The sequence below is a fragment of the Canis aureus genome, chromosome 24 (assembly GCF_053574225.1).
Source record: "Canis aureus isolate CA01 chromosome 24, VMU_Caureus_v.1.0, whole genome shotgun sequence".
NCBI classification, from domain to species: domain Eukaryota; kingdom Metazoa; phylum Chordata; class Mammalia; order Carnivora; family Canidae; genus Canis; species Canis aureus.
In genome coordinates, this window is record NC_135634.1 from 18481726 (window position 1) to 18504418 (window position 22693).

A 22693-nucleotide genomic window follows, 5' to 3' on the forward strand; every position below is an offset into this window, starting at 1 on the left:
ATAGATGTGTATTTTTTGCCATTTTATTGCTTGTTTTGTGGTTGTTTCTGAAGATTTTCTCTGATCCTTTCTTATCAGTCTCTGTTTCATGGCTTGCTGTTTTCTTTAGTGATACATTTGGATTTCTTTCTCTTTTCTTTGTATATAATTCATTAGTAGTTTTTGATTTGTGGTTACCATTTGGTTTGTATATAGCAGCTTCTGCATGTAGTAGTCTATCTTAATGGTCGTTTAAGTTTGAACCCATTCTTTACTCCTGTCCTCCACACGTTTTAGGTATATGGTGTCATATTTTATATCCTTTTATTTTGTGAGTTCCTTGGCTGATTTTTTTTTATAGAAATATTCATTTTTACTGCCTGTTTCCTACTTTCTTACTGTCGCTTTTGGTCTTTCCTTGCCACTCAGAGAATCTTTTTTTTTTTTTTTTCCACTCAGAGAATCTGCTTTAACATTTCTTCCCAGGCTGGTTTAGTGGTCATGAACTCATTCAGTTTTTGTTTGTCTGGGAAACTCTTAATCTCCCCTCCTATGCTGAATGATAGCCTTGTTAGATAGAGTAATCTTGTCGGAAGATTTTTCCCATTTAGCACATGCCCCTCCCTTCTGGCTTGGAAAGTGTCTGCTGAAAAATCTCTGGCTAGCTTAATGGATTTTCCCTCATAAGTTACTGCCTTCTTTTGTCTTGCTGCTTTTAATATTTTTTCTTTATCACTATATTTTGCCATTTTAATTATAACATGTCTTGGTGTTGGTCTACTTTTGTCAATTTTGATGAGGGTTCTCTTTGCCTCCTGGATCTGGATGTCTCTTTTCTTCCCCAGATTAGGGAAGCTTTCAGCTATTATTTCTTCAAATAAGTTTTCTGCCCCCTTTTTTCTCTTTTCTTCTGGGTCTCCTATAATATGGATGTTACTACATTTGGTGGAGTCATTGAGTCCCTAAGTCTATTCTCACTTTGCAGAATTCTTTTTTCTCTCTTTTGTTCAGCCTGATTACTCTCCACTGCTCTGTCTTCTAGGTCATTAATTCATTCCTCTGCTTCTTCCAGCCTTTTGTTCCTTCCACCAAGCATGTTTCTCATTTCATTTATTGTACTTTTATCTCTGCTATGTTATTCTTTATCTTGTGTTAGGGTGTCATTCATGTATTCTACTCTTCTCAAGTCCACTGAGTCTCTTTATGATCATTTCTTTAAATTCTCTATCCAGCATGTTACTTATATCTGTTTTGCTTAGATCTCCTGCTGTGGCCTTCTCCTGTTCTTTCATCTGGAACACATTCCTCTGTCTTCTCATTTTGTCTAAGTCTTTGTGCTTGTTTCTGTGTGTTAGGAAAGTCTTCTTCTTCTATCATGTCTTCTGTTCTTGAGGGTAATGGTGTGTAGTGCCCTGCCATGTAGCTTCCCCTGCTCCCCAGAGCCTGGAGCTTCCAGGAGTGTCTCCAGCGTGTGCTGTGTGTACTTGCTGTTGTATCCTGGCCACTTTATCCCTCAAGCCCGTTGTCTGCAGAAGCTCTCTTTGCCTGCTGTGGGCAGTGTCTGGTCCCTGGCCCGAATGTGGCAAATTTTAATGAGGTGTGCTCTGACCTATTTGTGAAATGAGACTTGTTGCCACTGCCACCAAAACCAAGGCCTCACAAAATTCCTGGGTCAGGAGGTGTGGTGTTGGTAGCGGTATGGGCTGGTCTTCTCAAAGGAAGGGTCCGCTACACTTGTGACTCAGGCCAGCCTGAATGGGAAGAATGGTCCCACTAGAGCATGCAGGTGTGTAGCTTGGTATAAGCAAGTTAGATAACAAGTGTTGGTGCTGTGCTTGTTCCCACAGGTGGCTCTGTGTTTATGCTGAGGGGCAAGGGAGGAAAACAGCGCATGCCAGTTCCATTGTTCCCAAAGTGTGTATGAATACTGACCCTCTGGGACACACTCCAAGATGAGTGAATAACCTCCCCACTGTGTGCTCCCAAGCACCCTCCAGATCACTGTTTCCATGCCATAAGTCTGCGTGATGTTTATCCTGGCTTTTCTCCAAAAGCAACCCAAATGTCCTCTGACTTCAGGCTTTATGCCCTGGTGGTTGCAAAAACTCACCAAATTCAAGCGTTCTCACTTTACAAGCCAGTTGCTAAGGGGATTCTTTTTACCTGTGCATTGCCGTGTGCCAGTTTGTCTCTCACCCTTCTCCACAACCATGGCTCCCTCTCCACCACAGCAGCTACAATCCCTTTCTCTTCTAAACTATGCCTCCACACTTTCTACTTTCTTCAAATGTGGCTTCTTCTCAACCTTTAGTTGTGGAATATGTTCTGCCAGTCTTCAGATTGATTTCTGGAGTATTTAGAATGATTTGATAGTTATTGAATTGTATTGCGGGATGAGGTGAGCCTCATGAAGTGGGAGTAGGGTCCTCTTAACTCTGCCATCTTCCCTTCCCTGCTTTGTGTCTTAAATTTCACATATGAGTGAAATCATATAGCATATTCTTTCTCTGACTGACTTATTTCACTTGTACTATACTCTCTAGTTCCATGTCATTGCAAATGATAAGATTCCATTTTTAATGGCTGAATAACATTCCATTACACACAGACACACACACACAAATATATATATGACATTTTTATCCATTCATTGATTGATGGACACTTGAGCTGCTTCCATATCTTGGCTATTATGAATAATGCTGCTATAAACATTTGGGTGCTGTTGACATGAACTTCTAACTTCTAAAATATCTGAAAATATTCAGAAGAGGAGGAGAGTGGGGGGATGGGGTAACTAGCTGATGGGCACTAAGGAGGGCACTTGATGAGTTGAGCACTGGGTGTCATACTATATGTTGGCAAATTAAATTTAATTTAAAAATTTTTTAAATAAAATACCTGAGAATTATGTATTTGGGAAATGTAAATTAAAAATATGCAACAACAATAAAACAACATGAGAACTTACATACCTATCTTCATTTTTGGCTTCCAAAGGAGGAGCAGGGCCCCTTGACTGACCAAGTGGGTCAAATGCAGAGCCTGAGACAATTCAAGAGTTCATACTGAATTTGTGATACAGCATAATTAAAGAAAATATAAAAACTTGCACAACATATTTAATTTACCTATTTATTAAATGGTTTAAATTACCTATTTATTAAATGGCCAGGACATTTATTATGTCTATATAAACATTTTATATATCAAAAAATTGGTAAGATTTTAACATATATCAAGTTACATAAATAAAATGTGAAAACAAAAATGAGTACTCTCTCAGTGTTCACTTCTCCTCCACAGTAATCTATCCTATTGTGAACTTTAAATTATCAATCATGTGAGTAATGACCTAGTATTGAGTTTTTAACTTTTTTTGGTATAATATTAACTTTTGTCATAATCATCTTATTTTTAAATTATGACTTACTTACATATTTATTTATTTATTCTTAAATTTATTTTTAAGATTTTATGTATTCATGAGAGACACAGAGAGAGAGAGAGGCAAAGACACAGGCAGAGGGAGAAGCAGGGTCCACGCAGGGAGCCCGACATGGGACTTGATCTCAGGTCTCCAGGATCATACCCTGGGCTGAAGGCGGCACTAAACCGCTGAGCCATCGGGGCTGCCCCTACTTACATATTTAGATACCGATTTCACCTATAATATTTTGAGATTTAACTTATATAAAATAAATTGCACATTTTTTAGTTTTTTTTAAATGCACACATTTTTAATGTACACATCAGCACATTTTGACAAATTACATGCCAGTATAACCACCATTCCAATTGAGATGCAGAACATTTTCATTACCCCTTTCCTTTCTTCATGGTACCCAAAATAATGATATCCCTTTTAATCAAAGGCATGTTAGGTTTTATTTAAAATTCTAATAACATTTACCACAGAAACACATTAACAATATTAATACATCTGAAAAAAATTATTAGAAGAGATAAATAACAAACCTCTCAAAGCTGCTTTGGTAAAACCAGCTGCTCTCACTGCTGTCATTGGTCTAGTAACTCCATCCTTGAAAGAAAAAGAATCAATTAAAAGGTATTCTTAAATAAGATTTACTTATTTATAGTTCTGAACATGGCACATGTATTAACATAGTCCTTTTTTTGGTACCAATTTTTAATACTGATTTCTAAAAATAGAAAGATTTATTTATTTGAGAGAGAGAGAGAGAGAGAGAGAGCGCAAGAGAGAGTGTGGTGGGGGAGGGAGAGAAAAATTTTAAGCAGACTCCACACTGGGTGCAGAGCCTGACGCAAGGCTCGATCTCACTACCCTGAGATCATGACCTGAGTTGAAACCAAAAGTCAAACGCTTAACCAACTGTGCCACCCAGGCACCCCTTAATACTGATTTTTAGTCACTCTCTACTTATTCCTTACCCCTGCCTCCTCATATGTCAGTCCTGTTTCTACTTTCCCTTTCCCCTATAAAATATCAATTCCTTGCTTTAACTGTGCTTACTCCTAGTTTGAAAAGAAAACCTCAAGGATTTTTATATAACACCTTATATAAGTTATATAGGTTATCAGTTGGCTACTCCTCTGCTTTTTTGGTCTCCTATATGCCTAAGAGAAAAACTACAAAAATTGTTGCAAGTGATAGCACAGGATAAATGGGAGACAGAGTTCACTACACAAGCAAATTACCCGTTCTATGTGCATTCCCCAAAAGGATTTTATTTGAGACCTGAGTAAATCCAAGGAGATTTTGCCTCCAAAGATTCTGAACAGTCCAACCTTTAGCCCACAATTTAAAGAACTACAGTCATTATATAAGAAACACCTTCTTTAACATTTTAAAATAATCTAATAAAAAAGACTGGCAATAATATTCTAAGTCACAAGAGAGGCCCAAAATGAACCACATGACAGAGATACCTGAATAGCCCCTGTCATTGGTCTTCCCATCGATGATGCCAGGGATGTCTTGGACTAGTAAACAGAAAACTAAATTAAAATGATTCCAAAAAAACATCTATATTTAATTTTATAAAAACCAAGTTATAAAAGTTTTCTTCATAACTTTTTTCTTTATTATATTGGCAAGTAAATCTAATTCTTTCCATTTATAACCTGAGGATATAAGACTAAACAATAAAACTCTAAAACAAGCTTCAGCAAACTACAACCTTCAGTCTTTGTCAATAACATTTTATTGGAATATAGCCATACTTCGCTGGTCTGCCCATGGTTTATGGTGGCTTCTGTACTACAAATGACAGAGTTTGGTAGCTGCAACAGGGGCTATGATCTGCAAAGCCTAAATTGCCTGGCTCTTCACAAAAAATGTTTGCTGTTTCCTGTTCTGAAACATCACCAAAAATGAAATTTGTAACATGCTTAGGTTGATTAATAAAATCATGTTCCATTTGACACAGTAACATTATGTATATGATTACTTTCTTTATTCATATAAAGAAATAGTATGAAGTCAAGTATCTTGGACCTCTCTAGGTACTAAAACCATTTTTCTGACCCCTACAGAATATTGTAATAAAGACTAGGAAATGCTATTCCACCTCATTCTTTCATTTTTCTCACATTTCCTTTTTATTTCATTTATGCTAAGACATCCAAATTTGGGCAAGAGTTAAAAATTTTCCTTTATGGATTTTTACATAACATCTTTCCTCCAAAGATCTCAGATAAAAGCAAGACCCAAATATATGCTTCTGAAATTTTTCTCAAATGTTATTTTTTCAAATTTTATTTTTTATTGGTATGTTTTAAGATGTTATAAACATCATTACTTTTATATAACATTCAACTCGACATAAAATATGAATGGAATACACATGAGACTCGGTAATATTACACAAAAAATGAAAGGAAGTCAAACAACAAACACAAGATTTATAAACAGAAATGATAATAAAATATTTAATGATAAATTTATAACCAAAATGACTAGATTAGTAAAGCTATTTATCAAATTAGACTTTTTAAAGGTTTGTAACTATCCAAAATGAAAAATATATCTGGGTTACGGACTGAAAGATACCCCAAATTATTTAGAATTGCCTAAAGTAAACTTATGGATGAGAAAAAGCACCTTAATATTTTTAGCTTAAGTAAACCTACCCCATATCCAGTAGCTACAGGTCTAGTAACTGCTGTGCTTGGTATTTTAGCAGTTATCTTGGGGAGGAAAAAAAACATAGTTAATAGAAATCAGATTAAACTATCAATAGAAAACTAGAAAAACAATGGGAAATATAGACTCATTGATACAGAAATATTTATATAATATTCAGGATAACTTCTCTTAAATTATCCTAAATATTAAGGAGCCCAGGTATTTTTTTTAAAGGTTTTATTTATTTATTCATGAGAGATACAGAGAAAGAGGCAGAGACACAGGCAGAGGGAGAAGCAGGCTCCTGCAGGGAGCCCGATGTGGGACTCCATCCTGGGACTCCAGGATCATGCCCTGAGCTGAAGGCAGATGCTCAACCACTGAGCCACCCAGGTATCCTGAGCCCAGGTATTTTAAAGTATTAAGAAGGAGGCATATTCTGGAATTCATTTTAAAGGAGAAAAGAGACTTTAGAATTACTTGAAGTATAAATGAGAAAGATTAGTTTTCATGGCTGCATCTATCAGTCATTAATATACTTATTACTGCCAGCCAGTAGCCCTAACAATAGACACAGGATTTGGCATCAGAGAATCTGGGTTTGAATCTCAGCTCTCCTATTTTATTATTATTTTATTCGTATCTTTTCTCATCTTTGAAATAAGGATATCTTGATCACAAAATGGTAGTTGAAGTCAAATAGGATTATATAGGTGGAAATATCCTATACGTGTTAGTTGTTAGGCATATTTGAAATATTTGATTAAAACATCATTGGTAGAATAGCTCTACCTCTGGCTATGATAGACTGCTGTTTTAAACAACTTTCCCACTAGGAACAACTAAATATTTTTATATTTAGGACAAAATATTTTTATAAATTTTTTTATGAAAAATCAATTCAAATGTATTAAAGAACCAATAAGGCAGTGAAGAATTAACAAGGTCTCAAGATAAGGAAAAGGGAAGGCTAGAGAGTTACACCTGCAGTTGAGCCTGCTTTTCTCCAAAAGGCATGGCTGAAAAGCTGAATATAGCTCTCTACAGACTCACAGGTCTTAAGAAAGAAAATGGTGGAGTTGGCGGGGCTTGCCAAGGTGGCAATCCTGATAATCCTTTAGGCTTTAGACTGTGATCTCAAAAGGCTACAGTCTACAACTGAAAAGTAAATGAGAAGTATACAAGCCCTCATAAAATTGAAGTCCAATTTAGAATCATCTTAAACTCAAAAGGATTAAAGTAAGCCGGACTCCTAGTGCCTCTAGAACCATAAACAAAAGTAAATTCCGTAGTGAAAGACAAGATCCTCTAGAGCTGTGCTATCCAGTAGAACTTTCCTGCAGTAATGAAAATGTTCTATATCTGCCCTGTCTGATAAATCACATATGGGTGTTGAGCATCTGAAATGTGACTGGTGTGATAAGGATCTGAATTTGTATACTTTATTTTATTTTAAATAATTCAAAGGTACATATAACCAGTATGGTTATCATACTGGATAACTTAGACACACAGGCTTAAATTATTTCTAAAGATTTTCATTTACAATACCTGGCATTGAATCAAAAACAATCAGACATATAGGAGGCAAGATTACCTAACCAAAAGAGAAACAAAAGAATGGAAAGAAACTCATAAAAGAATACATATAATGGAAATGTCAGACACAGACTTTAACACAGACTTTAACTTTAACTGCTTAATACAATCAATGAATTAAAAGACAAGATTGACAATTTCAGTGGAGAACTGGAAAATATAAAAAGGAATAAATAGAAATTATAGAAGAGAAAGATAGCTGAAAATGTAAAATTCTGGCATTGCCCAGGAAGTTATATAGTACTAAGTTTTACTAGACTTTAATAACTTAAAGAGGAGTATTATAATTTTAAGAATGTATTATAATTTTAAGAATGTAATTTTAAGAATGTACAAAGAATGTATCAAAAGATAACATTGGGGAAAAATGGAATAACAAAAAAAGGAACAAAAGAAGGCAAGAAATGAGAGAAAATGATACATAAAAGAGCCAGGAAAAACCAAAACGCAAACAGTAAGAGAATGAATTAAAATTAAATCAGCAATTTCATTAAACGTAAATGGATTAAATGCTTCACTAAAAGAGTAAGATTATCAAACCACATTTAGAAAAGAGAACTGAATTACATTCTGCTAATGAAAAATACATCTTAAAAATATGGATATGTAAAAATTGGAAGTAAGCAGATGGGAAAGACATATCATGCAAATGCTAGACAAAAGAGAGCTTCTGTAGCCCTATCAATATATTTATATCTGACAAAATAGACATACAGCAGGACTAGAGATAAATGATTTCAAAAATAATAAAAGGCTCAATTTACATCAAAAATACAATAATTTGAAGTATTTTTTGCTCCAAATATATAAAGCAAAACCCTGAGAAAGAAGTAAATCCACATAGTGTAAATTTTGACATCTTTCTAACAGAACTAGTAGGCCCCTCAACCCAAAAAAATCAGTAAAAAATATAGAACTCTTGAACAAAACCGCTAACAAACTTGATCTGACATATCTTTGAAAAAGCTGAAAAGGAAGGATATGAGTCTCAGCAATTTTTTCCATAAGAACAAACTGAAGGAAAAGGACCATTATTCTTTTAACTACTTACAACTAAATCAGTGTTTTAGTTTTTTCATTTTTAGTATGGGATTGATCCCTTCAGATAGAGTGGATTTTAAACTGTCTCTTTCCTTATTCACCTTATACCTTCATCTGCAATGCCTTTCCTCCCATATCTAAAGGTCTCTCTTAATTATACATCCCCTTTAATATGCAACTGTAAATTTATCTTATAAGCAGCTTGTCTGATTATCCCAACTAGTGACAAATAACTTCTTTTTGTGGTCCCACAGGAATTTGTACTTTTAAAAAAAATATTTATTTTGCTTTGAATACATGTATCCATTTTATTTCCTTCCTAAGATTATAAAGTCCTTTGGAACTAGTAGAATTTTATCCCTTAAGTAAGCTTAATATCTTTCACATAGAAATTATATGATTTCTCCCTGTTTAACAGAGTAAGTAGGATGTGATGAAAATATCATTCAATAGGGGGTCAAGAGACTTAAGCTCTGCTCCAGTTATGGATAACTGTGAGACCTCTGGCCTCTCTAGGCTATAGTTTTTTCATCTATAAAATGAGGATCTCTAAAGAAGGGCCAGCATAATAAAATGATTACCTGATGTCTGATACTTGAAATCACTTAATAGAAGACAATGTTTGTTTATTTACTAAGTCACAGAATAAAGATTTATGAAGCATCTACAGTAGGCAAAGAAAATAATACTGAACAAGACAGCATGCCTCTTCAAAAAAGCTTAAAATCTAGTATTAGCTTAGTGAAAGAACTCAATCTATTCTTTAAAAAAGATTTTATTTATTTATTCATGAGAGACAGAGAGGAAGAGACATAGGCAGAGGGAGGAGGCTCCCTGCAGGGAGCCCAATGGGGGACTCGATCCCAGGATCCTGAAATCACGACCTGAGCCAAAGGCAGACGCCCAACCACAAAAGCCACCCAGGTGGCCCAACCTCTGATTTTTCTTCCATGATGAAGGTAACCTTAAAATTAAAATACACATTGTGAAAGGTAAAGTCAAGAATTAATATTATCCAAAGAAAGGTGTGGCTTTGCTCTTGGCTACTGGGAGTGATCTCTAGGCCCTTGGAATATCCTGCCTGATACGCATAGCTTTGTGTGCCAGGGGCTTCAGCCACCAGAGAATTGAACAATGTGTTTTATGAAGGGAGCTTTAGGACACATAATATCAGTTTAACTTCCAGAAGTATTAGTCTAAACCCCCAGGAGGGGCTGGAGACTAAATGTCAGCCATACAGACAGTATATGATAGAGCCCCAGTAAAAACTCTGGATACGAAAGTTGTAAGTGGTCTTCCCTAGTAGATAATACTATGTAAGTAATGTCATCACACACAGTGGCCAGGAAAAGTTAATTTCATGCAGGATTCCACAGGAAAAGGATGACCAGATGTTCCACATTTAGACGCCCCCCTCAGACTCTGTTCTATGTGTCTCTTCCCTTTGCAGATTTTAACCATATCCCTCTTCTGTAATAAGCCATGAATACAACAGCCTTCAGTGAGTTCTGTGAGCCCTTTCAAAGAATTACTGAACCTGAAGGTGATTTTGGGAATCCTCTAAATGTAAAATTGATGTCAGAAGTGAGAATAGAAAAAAAATAAAAAAATTAAAAAAATTAAAAATTAAAAAAAAAAAAAAAGAAGTGAGAATAGTTTTGTGGAGGACTGTGTCCTCTAAATGTATAGGTGGTTAAATTTATGTAGGGAACCAAACTAAATTCATTTACATAAATGTGATGGGAAAGCTACTCACAAGATCCTTTCCATTGTAAGTGGTTTAATACTAATCACTTATTTTTGGTAAATAATACATATGGCAGAGAGGAAAGAGAAAGTAACAAAGTGAGAGAAGATGAAAGCAAAAGGACACTTTTTCTAAAGCAAAAGAGTTGCTATATATCAGTTTCTTAACTTTGTAAGCCCCTGGCAAACAAAGATACACATATCAGGCAGGATATTCCAAAGGCTTAGAGATCACTCCCAGCAGCCAAGAGCAAAGCCATACATTTCTTACAGAGGTGTGTGTGTGTGTATGTGTGTATGCTCTGCATTGTCTGATGTTTGGCAGCATCTCTGCTGGCTATCCCTTAGATACCAGTGGCAGTCACCCAAGTTGTGACAATCAAAAATATCTCCAGGCCAAATGTACCTTGGGACAGTTGTGGAGGAGGACTGAGAACCACTGCTAGATAATAGTGAAGAAGTTCGGAAAAGCAGTTCAAAAAAGGGAATATTTGACATAGAACATTACAGATAGAACTTTCTTTTCTTTGCTATTTTACTTAGTGCCAACCTTGTTTATTTTCAACTATAAAAAAAGCTTGACAAATTTCATGCACTGCAGAAAGCAAATGCCTATGCTTTGCATGACACAAAAATGTTAATATTACTACTGAAAAACATCACTCTAACAATTCATGCATTGGTAGAATGCATAATTAACAGATTAATTAACAGAGGGGATTAATCCAAAGGAGGAGTAATTTGTAAATTATGTCCTGATGTTTTGGAGGATCAATATCCATGTAATTTTAAAAACTAGAAAGGCAAATATTTTTTAAACAATGAGCCTTTAAGGTAAATACATTCCAATGCTTTATATAATTAATACATTCTCAAGAGTATCAAGAAGCTTTTTGATCTAAAATACTTTAAAATTCACTGGATACACTGAAAGCTACAAAACACTGTGGAAAGAAATTAAACACAAAAATAAAGTCATCCTACATTGAAGGACTACAAAACTTAATATTAAGATGTTGATACTACTCAAAACAATCTAGAGATTCAGTGCAATCTCTACCAAAATCCCAATGTCCTTTTTTGAAGTAGTAGAAAATTCATCCTAAAATTCATTTCATTAAAGCTACTATATGTAAACAGTGTGGTAATGGCATAAATACAAACAAACCAATGGAAAAACCTTCCTATTTATAGTCAAATGATCTTCAACAAAGGTGTGAAGACTACATAATGAGGAAAGGTTAGTTTTTCCAACAAACAGTGCTGGGAAAGCTATATATCTACTTGAAAAGAATGAAATTAGAGCCTACTCTTATACTGACACACAAAAATTTAACTCAAAGTGCATTAAAGGCCTAAGCATAAAACTTAAAACTAAAACTCCTAGAGGAAAACACAGTGGAAAAATTTCATGATATTGAATGCAGCAGTGATTTCTTGGATTTGATAGGTAACAAAGTGAAAACAGAAAAATGACACTATATCAAGTAAAAACTTTTGTACATCAAAGGACACAAACAAAATGAAAAGGCAACCTATGAAATGGGAAAAATATGCAAATCATATATCTGATAAACGGTTAATATCCAGAATATATAAACACCTATAGCTCAACAACAAAAAAAATCAGATAACCTAGTTAAAACATTGGCAAAGAACTTGAATAGACATACAAATGGCCAACAAGGCCACAAAAAGAAATTCAGGATTACTCATCATTGGAGAAATGCCAATCAAAATCACAATTAAGAATCACTGTATGCTCATTAAAATTGTTACTATCAAAAAAATAGAAGGTAAATATCAGTGAGGTTGTAGAAAAAATAGAACCCTATTATTGTTAGTGGGATTGTAAAATGGTGCAACTGCTATGGAAAAACAGTAGGTTCCTCAAAAAATTCAAAATAGAATTACCATGGGATGTAGCAATCTTACTTCTGGGTATACATCCAAAGAACTAAAACCAGAGTTGGGAAGAGACATTTGCAAACCTACGCTCATAGCAGTAGTAGTCATAATAGTGAAAGGTAGGATACCCCAAGTATCCATGGTAGACAACATATCCATAGAAGGCAATGTGATATATATAAATACAATGGATTATTAATCTTAAAAAGGAAGAAAATCTTGTTACATCCTACAATATAGATGAACTTGAAGACATTATGCTAAGTGAACTAAAAGCCAATCACAAAAAGACAAAGACTGCATAATTGCACATATACGAGGTACCTAAAGTAGTCAAATTCAAATTCATAGAGGCAGAAGGTAGAAAGATGGTTGCCAGGAGCTGGAGGGATGATGCACAGTTCTTTAAATGGGTAGAGTTTCAGTTTGGGAGGGCAAAAAAGTTCTGGAGACCTGTTTCACAAGAATGAGAATATACTTAATGTACTGAACCATGCATTTAAAACTGGTTATAATGAGGAGGGACTGGAGAAGATGGTAGTAGATAAAAAGGACTCTAGGCTCACCTCAGCCCACAAACAGAACTAGATAACTATCAAATCATTCTAAATACTCCAGAAATCAATCTGAAGACTGGCAGAACAAACTATAACTAAAGGTAGAGAAGAGGACACATTGAAGAAGGTAGGATGGGGTTTAGGAGAGAAACATGGCTGCTGCAGTGGAAAGGGAGCTATGGTGATGGTGAAGGGTGAGAGACAGACTAAACACAAGAGAGTGCATGGGGGAAAACCAATTCCCATAGAAATTGGCTTGGAAAGTGAGAAGAGTCAAATTTCATGGATTCTAGCAAGTAGTGGGTCTTAAAGCCTAGAGTTTTAAATGTTAGCAGGCTTGGCTAGGATACACCCTGGATGGCATTGTGCTGCTCTTGCATAGAAGGCAGTAAACAATCTGCAGACACAAGGCATAGAAACAGCGATCCAAAGAGTGCCTGGGGCACATAGTGGGCAGGTTATTCACTCAAGTCAGAGCCCATCCCAGGGAGACAGTGTTCATAGACCACTTCGGAAACAAATAAATTGACTGTTGTCATTTTCCTCTATTGCGCTTCAACATAAGCATAAAACTACCTGTAGGAACCAACACAGCGGAGATCTTTATTAATTAACTTGCTTACTTCCACCCCTATCCTCACATATCAGTGAAAATGCACTTTGCAGTCAGGATTGTGTAAGTCCCAGCACTACAGACCCCTCCCTTGAGAAAACCAGCCCATACCGCTACCAACACCACACCTCCTGACCCAAGAATTTTGTGAGGCCTTGGTTTTGGTGGCAGTGGCAACAAGTCTCATTTCACAAATAGGTCAGAGCACACCTCATTAAAATTTGCCACATTCGGGCCAGGGACCAGACACTGCCCACAGCAGGCAAAGAGAGCTTCTGCAGACAACGGGCTTGAGGGATAAAGTGGCCAGGATACAACAGCAAGTACACACAGCACACGCTGGAGACACTCCTGGAAGCTCCAGGCTCTGGGGAGCAGGGGAAGCTACATGGCAGGGCACTACACACCATTACCCTCAAGAACAGAAGACATGATAGAAGAAGAAGACTTTCCTAACACACAGAAACAAGCACAAAGACTTAGACAAAATGAGAAGACAGAGGAATGTGTTCCAGATGAAAGAACAGGAGAAGGCCACAGCAGGAGATCTAAGCAAAACAGATATAAGTAACATGCTGGATAGAGAATTTAAAGAAATGATCATAAAGAGACTCAGTGGACTTGAGAAGAGTAGAATACATGAATGACACCCTAACACAAGATAAAGAATAACATAGCAGAGATAAAAGTACAATAAATGAAATGAGAAACATGCTTGGTGGAAGGAACAAAAGGCTGGAAGAAGCAGAGGAATGAATTAATGACCTAGAAGACAGAGCAGTGGAGAGTAATCAGGCTGAACAAAAGAGAGAAAAAAGAATTCTGCAAAGTGAGAATAGACTTAGGGACTCAATGACTCCACCAAATGTAGTAACATCCATATTATAGGAGACCCAGAAGAAAAGAGAAAAAAGGGGGCAGAAAACTTATTTGAAGAAATAATAGCTGAAAGCTTCCCTAATCTGGGGAAGAAAAGAGACATCCAGATCCAGGAGGCAAAGAGAACCCTCATCAAAATTGACAAAAGTAGACCAACACCAAGACATGTTATAATTAAAATGGCAAAATATAGTGATAAAGAAAAAATATTAAAAGCAGCAAGACAAAAGAAGGCAGTAACTTATGAGGGAAAATCCATTAAGCTAGCCAGAGATTTTTCAGCAGACACTTTCCAAGCCAGAAGGGAGGGGCATGTGCTAAATGGGAAAAATCTTCCGACAAGATTACTCTATCTAACAAGGCTATCATTCAGCATAGGAGGGGAGATTAAGAGTTTCCCAGACAAACAAAAACTGAATGAGTTCATGACCACTAAACCAGCCTGGGAAGAAATGTTAAAGCAGATTCTCTGAGTGGAAAAAAAAAAAAAAAAAGATTCTCTGAGTGGCAAGGAAAGACCAAAAGCGACAGTAAGAAAGTAGGAAACAGGCAGTAAAAATGAATATTTCTATAAAAAAAATCAGCCAAGGAACTCACAAAATAAAAGGATATAAAATATGACACCATATACCTAAAACGTGTGGAGGACAGGAGTAAAGAATGGGTTCAAACTTAAACGACCATTAAGATAGACTACTACATGCAGAAGCTGCTATATACAAACCAAATGGTAACCACAAATCAAAAACTACTAATGAATTATATACAAAGAAAAGAGAAAGAAATCCAAATGTATCACTAAAGAAAACAGCAAGCCATGAAACAGAGACTGATAAAGGATCAGAGAAAATCTTCAGAAACAACCACAAAACAAGCAATAAAGTGGCAAAAAATACACATCTATCAATCATTACTTTTAATGTAAATGGACTAACACTCCTATCAAAAGATATAGGGTGACAGAATGGATAAAAAAAAACAAGACCCATCTATATGCTGCCTACAAGAGACTCATTTTAGACTTAAAGCCACCTGCAGACTGAAAGTGAGGGAATGGAGAAACATCTACTATGCAAACGGATGTTAAAAGAAAGCCAGAGTAGTGGTACTTATATCAGACAAACTAGACTTTAAAACAAAGACTGTAATGACACAGAGGACAGTACATAGTAATAAAGGGGACAAGCCAACCAACAAGAAGACATAACAATTGTGTAAATATTTATGGACCCAACATGAAGCTAATGGATAATACAATAGTAGTATGAGACCTTACTTACATTGATGGATAGATAATCTACACAGAAAATCAACAAGGAAACAATAACTTTGCATGACACATGGGAACAGATAATTTAACAGATATATTCAGAACATTCTAACCTAAAACAGCGGAATACACATTATTTCAAGTGCACATAGAACATTCTCTAAAATAGATCATATATTAGGCCACAAAACAGGTCACAACCAGTTCAAGAAGACCAATGTCATACCATGCACCTTTTCAGGCCACAACACTATGAAACTAGAAGTCAACAAGAAAAAATCTGTAACGACCACAAATACATGGAAGTTAAAGAACATGCTACTAAACAGTGAATAGGTCAAAGGACATAAAGAAGAAATAAAGTACATGCCAAGTAATGAAAGTGAAAACACAAGAGCCCAAAACCTCTGGGATACAGCAATCGTGGTTCCAAGACAGAAGTATAGAATAACACAGACCTATCTCAAGAGGCAAGAAAAGTCTCAAATGAACAACCTAATCTTACAGTAAAGGAGCTAGAAAAAGAATGTAAACAAAGAATCAATTAGCAGAAGGAAGGAATAAAGATCAGAGCATAAATAAATTATACAGAAACTAAAAAAACAATAGAGCAATGAAGCCATTGCTGGTTCTTTGAAAAAATTAATAAAATTGATAAACCTCTAGCCAGGCTTATCAAGGAAAAAAGAGAAGGAATCCCAATCAATAAAGTCATAAATGAGAGGAGAAATAACAACAGTACAGAAATACAGTTATAAGAGAATGTAATGAAAAACTATATACCAACAAACTGGACAACCTAGAAGAAACGGATCAATTCCTAAGTTACCAACTTTAAAAAGGAAGAAATAGAAAATCTGAAGAGACCAATAGCGAGCCAAGAAATTGAATCAGTAATCAAAATATCCCAAAAAACAAAACTCCAGGACCAGATGGCTTACAGGCAAATTCTACCAAATATGAAAGCTCAAACTATTCTAAAAAATTGAAAAGGAAAACTTCCAAATTTATTCTATAAGTCAGCATTATCCTGATACCAAAACCAGATAAAGGCAACACCCAACAAAGAGAACTACAGGCCAGTATCTCTGAGGAACATAAATGTAAAAGTTCTCAACAAAATACTAGCCAACTGAATCCAGTAATACATTTTAAACAACCTATTGACTATGATCAGTGGGATTTATTCCTAGGCTGCAAGAGTGGTTCAATATTTGCAAATCAATCAATGTGATATACTACGTTAATAAGAGGAAGGCTAAAAACCATGTGACTATTTCGATAGATGCAGAAAAAGCATTTGACAAAGTACAACATCCATTCCTGATAAAAACCCTCAACAGAGGAGGTTTAGAGGCAACATACTTCAACATAATAAAGGGCATATATGAAAAACCCACAGCTAACATCATCCTAAATGGAGAAAAACTGATAGCTTTTCCTCTACAGTCAGGAATAAGAGAGGGATGTCCACTCTCACTTTTATTAAACGTTGTAGTGGAAGTCTTAGCCATAAGCAATGAAACAACAGAAAGAAATAAAAGGCATCCAAATTGGCAAGGAAGAAGTAAAACTTTCACTATTTGCTGATGACATGATATTCTATGTAGAAAACCCAAAAAATTCCACCAAAAAAACTGGTAAAACTGATAAACGAATTCAGTAAAGTCAGAGGACACAAAATCAACAGAGAAATCTGTTGCGTTTCTATAATGAAGCAGTACAAAGAGAAATTAAGGAATCAATCCCATTTACAATTGCACCAAAAATAGTAAGATACCTAGGAATAAATCTAACCAAAGAGGTGAAAGACCTGTACTCCGAAAACTACAAAACACTAATGAAAGAAACTGAAGAGGATACAAATGGAAAGATATTTCATGCTCATGGATGGTAACAACAAATATCATTAAAATGTCGATACTACCCAAAGCAATCTACACATTTAATGCAATCCCTTTCAAACCAACAGCATTTTTTACAGAACAAGAACAAACAACCCAAAACTAGTATGGAAGCACAAAAGACATTCAATAGCTAAAGCAATCTTGAATAAGAAAGGCAAAGTGGGAGGCACCACAATTCGGATGTTAAGTTATATTACAAAGCTGTAGTGATCAAAACCGGTACAATACCGGCACAAAAACAGACACATAGGCAATGGAACAGAAGAACAGAAAATACAGAAATGAGTTCACAACTATATGGTCAATTAATCTTCAACAAAGCAGGAAAGAATACCTAATGGGAAAAAGACAATCTCTTCAATAAATTGGTGCTCGAAAAACAGGACAGCCGCATGCAAAAGAATGAAACTGAAGTATTCTCTTTCACCATACACAGAAATAACTCTCAAAATGGGTTAAAAATTTAAATGTGAGATCTAAAACCAAAGACGTCCTTGAAGAAAGCACAAGCAATAATTTCTCTGGGATTGGTCATAGCAGCTTTTTTCTAGATTGGTCCCCTGAGGCAATGAAAATTAAAGCAAAAAAAAACTTTGGGACTACATCAAAATAAAAAGCTTCTGCACAGCAAAGGACCAATCTAATAAAACCCAAAAGGCAACCTATGGAATGGGAGAAGATATTTGCAAATGACCTATCCAATAAAGGGTTACCATCCAAAATATATGAAGAACTTATAAAACTCAACATCCAACAAATAATCCACTTAAAAAATGGGCAGAAGACATAAACAGACATTTCTCCAAAAAAGACACCCAGACACATGAAAAGATGTTCATCATCACTTATCATCAGAGAAATGCAAATATAAACTACAATGCGCTACCACCTCATACCTGTTGTCAGAGTGGCTAAAATCAACAACACAAGAAACAACAGGCATGGGCAAGGATGTGAAGAGAAAAGGAATATTCTTGCACTGTTAGTGGGAATGCAAACTGATATAACCACTGTGGAAAACAATATGAAGGTTTCTCAAAAAGTGAATAATAGAACTATCCTATGATCCAGCAATTACACTAGTATTTACCCAAAGAATACAAAAACACGAATTCAAAGGGATTCATGCACCCCTATGTTTACAGTAGCATCATTTACAATAGCCAAATTATAGAAACAGCCCAGGTGTCCATCAATTGATGAATGGACAAAGAAAAGGTATGTATATATGTATGTATATGTGTATGTATGTATATATATATGTGTGTATATATATATAATTGATGGTATGTATATATATATTTTTGTTATATATATAACAAAATTATTTATTTATTCATAAAAAGGAATGAAATCTTGCCATTTTCAAGGAAATGGATGAAGCTAGAGAGTATAATGCTAAGTGAAGTAAGATGAAGACAAATGTCATTTGATTTCACTCATATGTGGAATTTATACAAAGGGAAACAAGCAAACAAACAAAGGAAAGACAAATCAAGAAACAGACTCTTAGCTATAGAGAATAAACTAATGGTTACCAGAGAGAAGGTGGGTGAATGGATAGGTGAAATAGGTGATGGGGATTAAGGAGGGCACTTGCTGTGATGAGCACCAAGTGATATATGTAATTGTTGATTCACTATACAGAGTACCCGAAACTAATATAACACTGTATTAACAACTGAAATTGAAAAATTAAATTAAATAAATAAAAATGGTTAAGATGGCAAATTTTATGTTGTGTTTTTTCACCACAGCAAAAACAATTTACTTACTGGAGGTCTTCTGCCATGGCTAGTTCTCACTGCTTGCTGAAAAGCTGTGTCATTCTCTAATTCCTAAAATGAAAAGGCAAATTTAACATTCAACATGATGTGAGAATTAAAAAAAAGTTTAATGTCTTCTGTTTGGTATTCATGATCCTCTATAATTCATCTTACCCCATGTGTTGACAGCCAGGTAGTGGCTCAAGAACTGCTGTCCTCAAAGCTCCCCTTCATGCTACCCAAATATCAAGGCTCCTTCCTTGTCTAGGAAGAGTAGTACTGGTAATGTTGATCAACTGTAAGGATATTTTATTGACCACTGTTTAAATGCGTAGTACCATTATCCCTGGTTACAAGATCAAGTACAGAAGGACATGGCCTTTCTTCTGTTTCTTTCTTCCAAATAGCTAGAGCAGTAAGAGCAGAGACCCACATTTCTTCCTCTCCCACTCTCTCCTCCTCTATATGCTGGGACCATGGTTAATAGCCCCATCTTGAAAAACCTTAGGTCATTTTATTTTGCTGGAGAAGTCAAGTATGGAATTCAGAATGGAGCTGAGCAAAGAGAATGATCCACAGGGTCCAATCTGCTGTCCCACTTGGAACCAAAGCCTCAGTTGAAGTAAGATGTTATTATGCTTTGCTGATTCCTGTGTGTATTCATATTCTTTATCAGGAAAGATGAGGAAAGTAGCATAAAAGCAAAGTACAAATGTTCCTGGGTTTCCATCACAAATGCCATTTTTACACTCTCTCAAAAGCACCCAGTCTTGCCAACCCCAACCTTCCAAACAGCCTTTATTTCCTAGTCCTTCACCAATATAAACTCTGGCTCTAACCCCTCACATACATGTCACGGGCAATTGTCAAACTTGCCTCTAGTTTATGTCAGTCTAGTTCCCACAAAAACATACTTTCTGATTGTTAAAGAAAAAAAAATACAAACAGTAAGTTAAAAGAGTCACTATCAATTAACTTTTAAAAACCTCTGCAAATAAAGTAAAATGTTTATATAACCAGGATGTTAATAAAATGCACTTTAAACGTGATTTTATTATGCCCAATCATTCTTTAATTTTTACCTTAAATAATCCTTATGACCTTCCATATCAACTACACAAAATTAATGAGTACACAATTCTCAGTTAGTTATGGAAACTAGGCAATTTTCATATGAAGTATAAAGCCAACGGCAACCTTTAGCATAATTAATTATCCTACTCTAGCAGATCCCTTAGGAAAAGGGAGGCTTCTAATATTCCTAAACAATAAATAAAATTTGATTAATCAGCTGAATGAATTCTAACTAAATGACAAACTAAAAATTGTCAACAAACTCTCTAATTACAAATACCACACTAACAAACTTTTGGAATTTTTCTTTATGATTTTATCAGCAATTTGCATAATCTATGAACATCTTAGAAACTATTTCAATTAATTCATTTATAAATTAAGTTTGTTATTATTCTAATTAATTAAGATATAAGAAAACCATGGGTAAACCAAGTGTCCTTTTACTTTACTATTTTTTTTCCGTGTCTGGCATTCTGAATATTCTCTTTGAATTAAACAGTGAAGCTACATTGATGATCTGAGAAGTTAGGAAGTTTCTCTGGTTCTTTGAAAGTGATCATATTCATGATCTATTAATTCCACTTCTGGGACTCTAGTCAGGAAATGTTTGCTCAAAATACAGAAAGTCATTTATGCATAAAATTGTTCATAGTTGTTATTTACAACAGAAGATTGGAAATAAATATCTTATGATCTAAAAATAGTTCTAATCAACTATACATATTCAGTAAAATGCAGCAATTAAAATTATACAGTTGACCTTGAATAACATTCGGTTTGGACTGCGTGGGTCTACTTATACATGGATTTTTTTCCTCAATAAATATATTGGGAAATTTTTTGAGATTTGTGACAATTTGAAAAAAACTCACAAACCATCAAGCCTAAAAATACTGAAAAAATTAAGAGAAAGAAATTATTGTTAAGAATTCAGTATATGATGTATATATAACATACAAAATATGTGTTACTTGATGATGTTATCAGTAAGGCTTCTGGTCAACACTGGGTTATTAGTAGTTATGTTTTGGGGAAATCAAAAGTTATATGTGGAATTTTGACTGCATGGGGGGAAGGAGGAGGTGGGTTGGTATCCCTAAACACCATGTTGTTCAAGGGTCAAATGTATTTAAATTTTTAGTATCATGAGACATTGCTTATGATGTAGTTAAATGTAAAAAAGCAAATAGAAAAGTAAATAAATGCTAGTTCAATTCCAAATGTGCAAAAAAAAAAAACAAAAAACTGTATATGTATGCATGAAGGAAAGAAAGCAACCAAATGTTAACAGTAATTATTTGGAGTGATGGGATTATTTTGTTTTCAATAGTGAGCATGTACATTTTTTATACTTAAAACTTTCAAAACCCAGAAAAAGGGCAAGAGTTCAGTGGTTTTCAAAATTTATGCAAACTTAGGAAAACATCTATGTTTCAATATAGGTTTTTAAAAAGGAGTCTATATAATATCTGTGTATACACAGTGTATATAAGGAGAGAAACAAACACTTGTGTATATTAAAAGATAGCAAAATGTCAGGTGATATATACTTAATATAGGTGATCTTTGGGTGATAGGATTTACATTGTTTTTCTTCAAACTTCTGTATTCTTTAAATTTTCTGTAAATGATCATATCTCTTAGATTTTTATTTCACATAGAATAAACAGTTTCTGTAATATTTCCTTGTTTTGTTTCTAGGTCTCACATTCACAGACTACCATTTTTCTCCAGAGGAAAAAAAATGAAAAATGACTAAAAGCTATATGAAAAACTCTAGAATAGAATAATATTTCCTAACTTCATATAAAGTCCTATAAAAGCTAGCATTTGATTATAATATACTAGCAAAAAAATTAACAACCATATGCTTCACCCTAACTTTTTTCAGGCACTAATTCAAGATAACTTTATAAAAAAGTTTTGTTTTGTTTAACGGTGTAGAAACTCTAACTCTCACAATGATATAAACAGATTTACAAAAAACAAATGTTTTTGAAAACATTCAAATTTCTTTTTAAAAGTTCAAATATTTGTCTTTTTTTTTTTTCAAATATTTGTCTTAATAACAATTTCATCTTTTAGTTTACTATCCCATTAAATACTAAGTAGATAAATAATTACTGACATGAATTTAAATATTTATATAAGACAAAAAGCAGGTTACAAAACAATACACATAGAATGATACCATTTCATCCAAAAATATATAGAGACACAAATAAATTGTATAGAGAAATGT

The 22693-nt window shown here is 34.8% G+C and overlaps 1 protein-coding gene across 7 annotated transcripts in view; it reads right to left on the reverse strand.

The window, feature by feature from the left end:
- Positions 1-22693, reverse strand: part of IFT88 (intraflagellar transport 88) — a 135806-nt gene that overhangs the window by 107729 nt on the left and 5384 nt on the right. For all 7 annotated transcript variants that reach the window (XR_013362958.1, XR_013362959.1, XM_077868443.1 and 4 more), the window contains exons 3-7: positions 19384-19446; positions 6094-6150; positions 4891-4944; positions 3958-4021; positions 2955-3024 (exon numbers count right to left, since the gene is read on the reverse strand). Coding sequence is in view for 5 of the 7 variants with exons in the window: in XM_077868443.1 (XP_077724569.1) it covers positions 2955-3024; positions 3958-4021; positions 4891-4944; positions 6094-6150; positions 19384-19446 (308 nt within the window). In the remaining 2 variants the exon portion in view is untranslated. The remainder of the gene's footprint in view (positions 1-2954; positions 3025-3957; positions 4022-4890; positions 4945-6093; positions 6151-19383; positions 19447-22693) is intronic.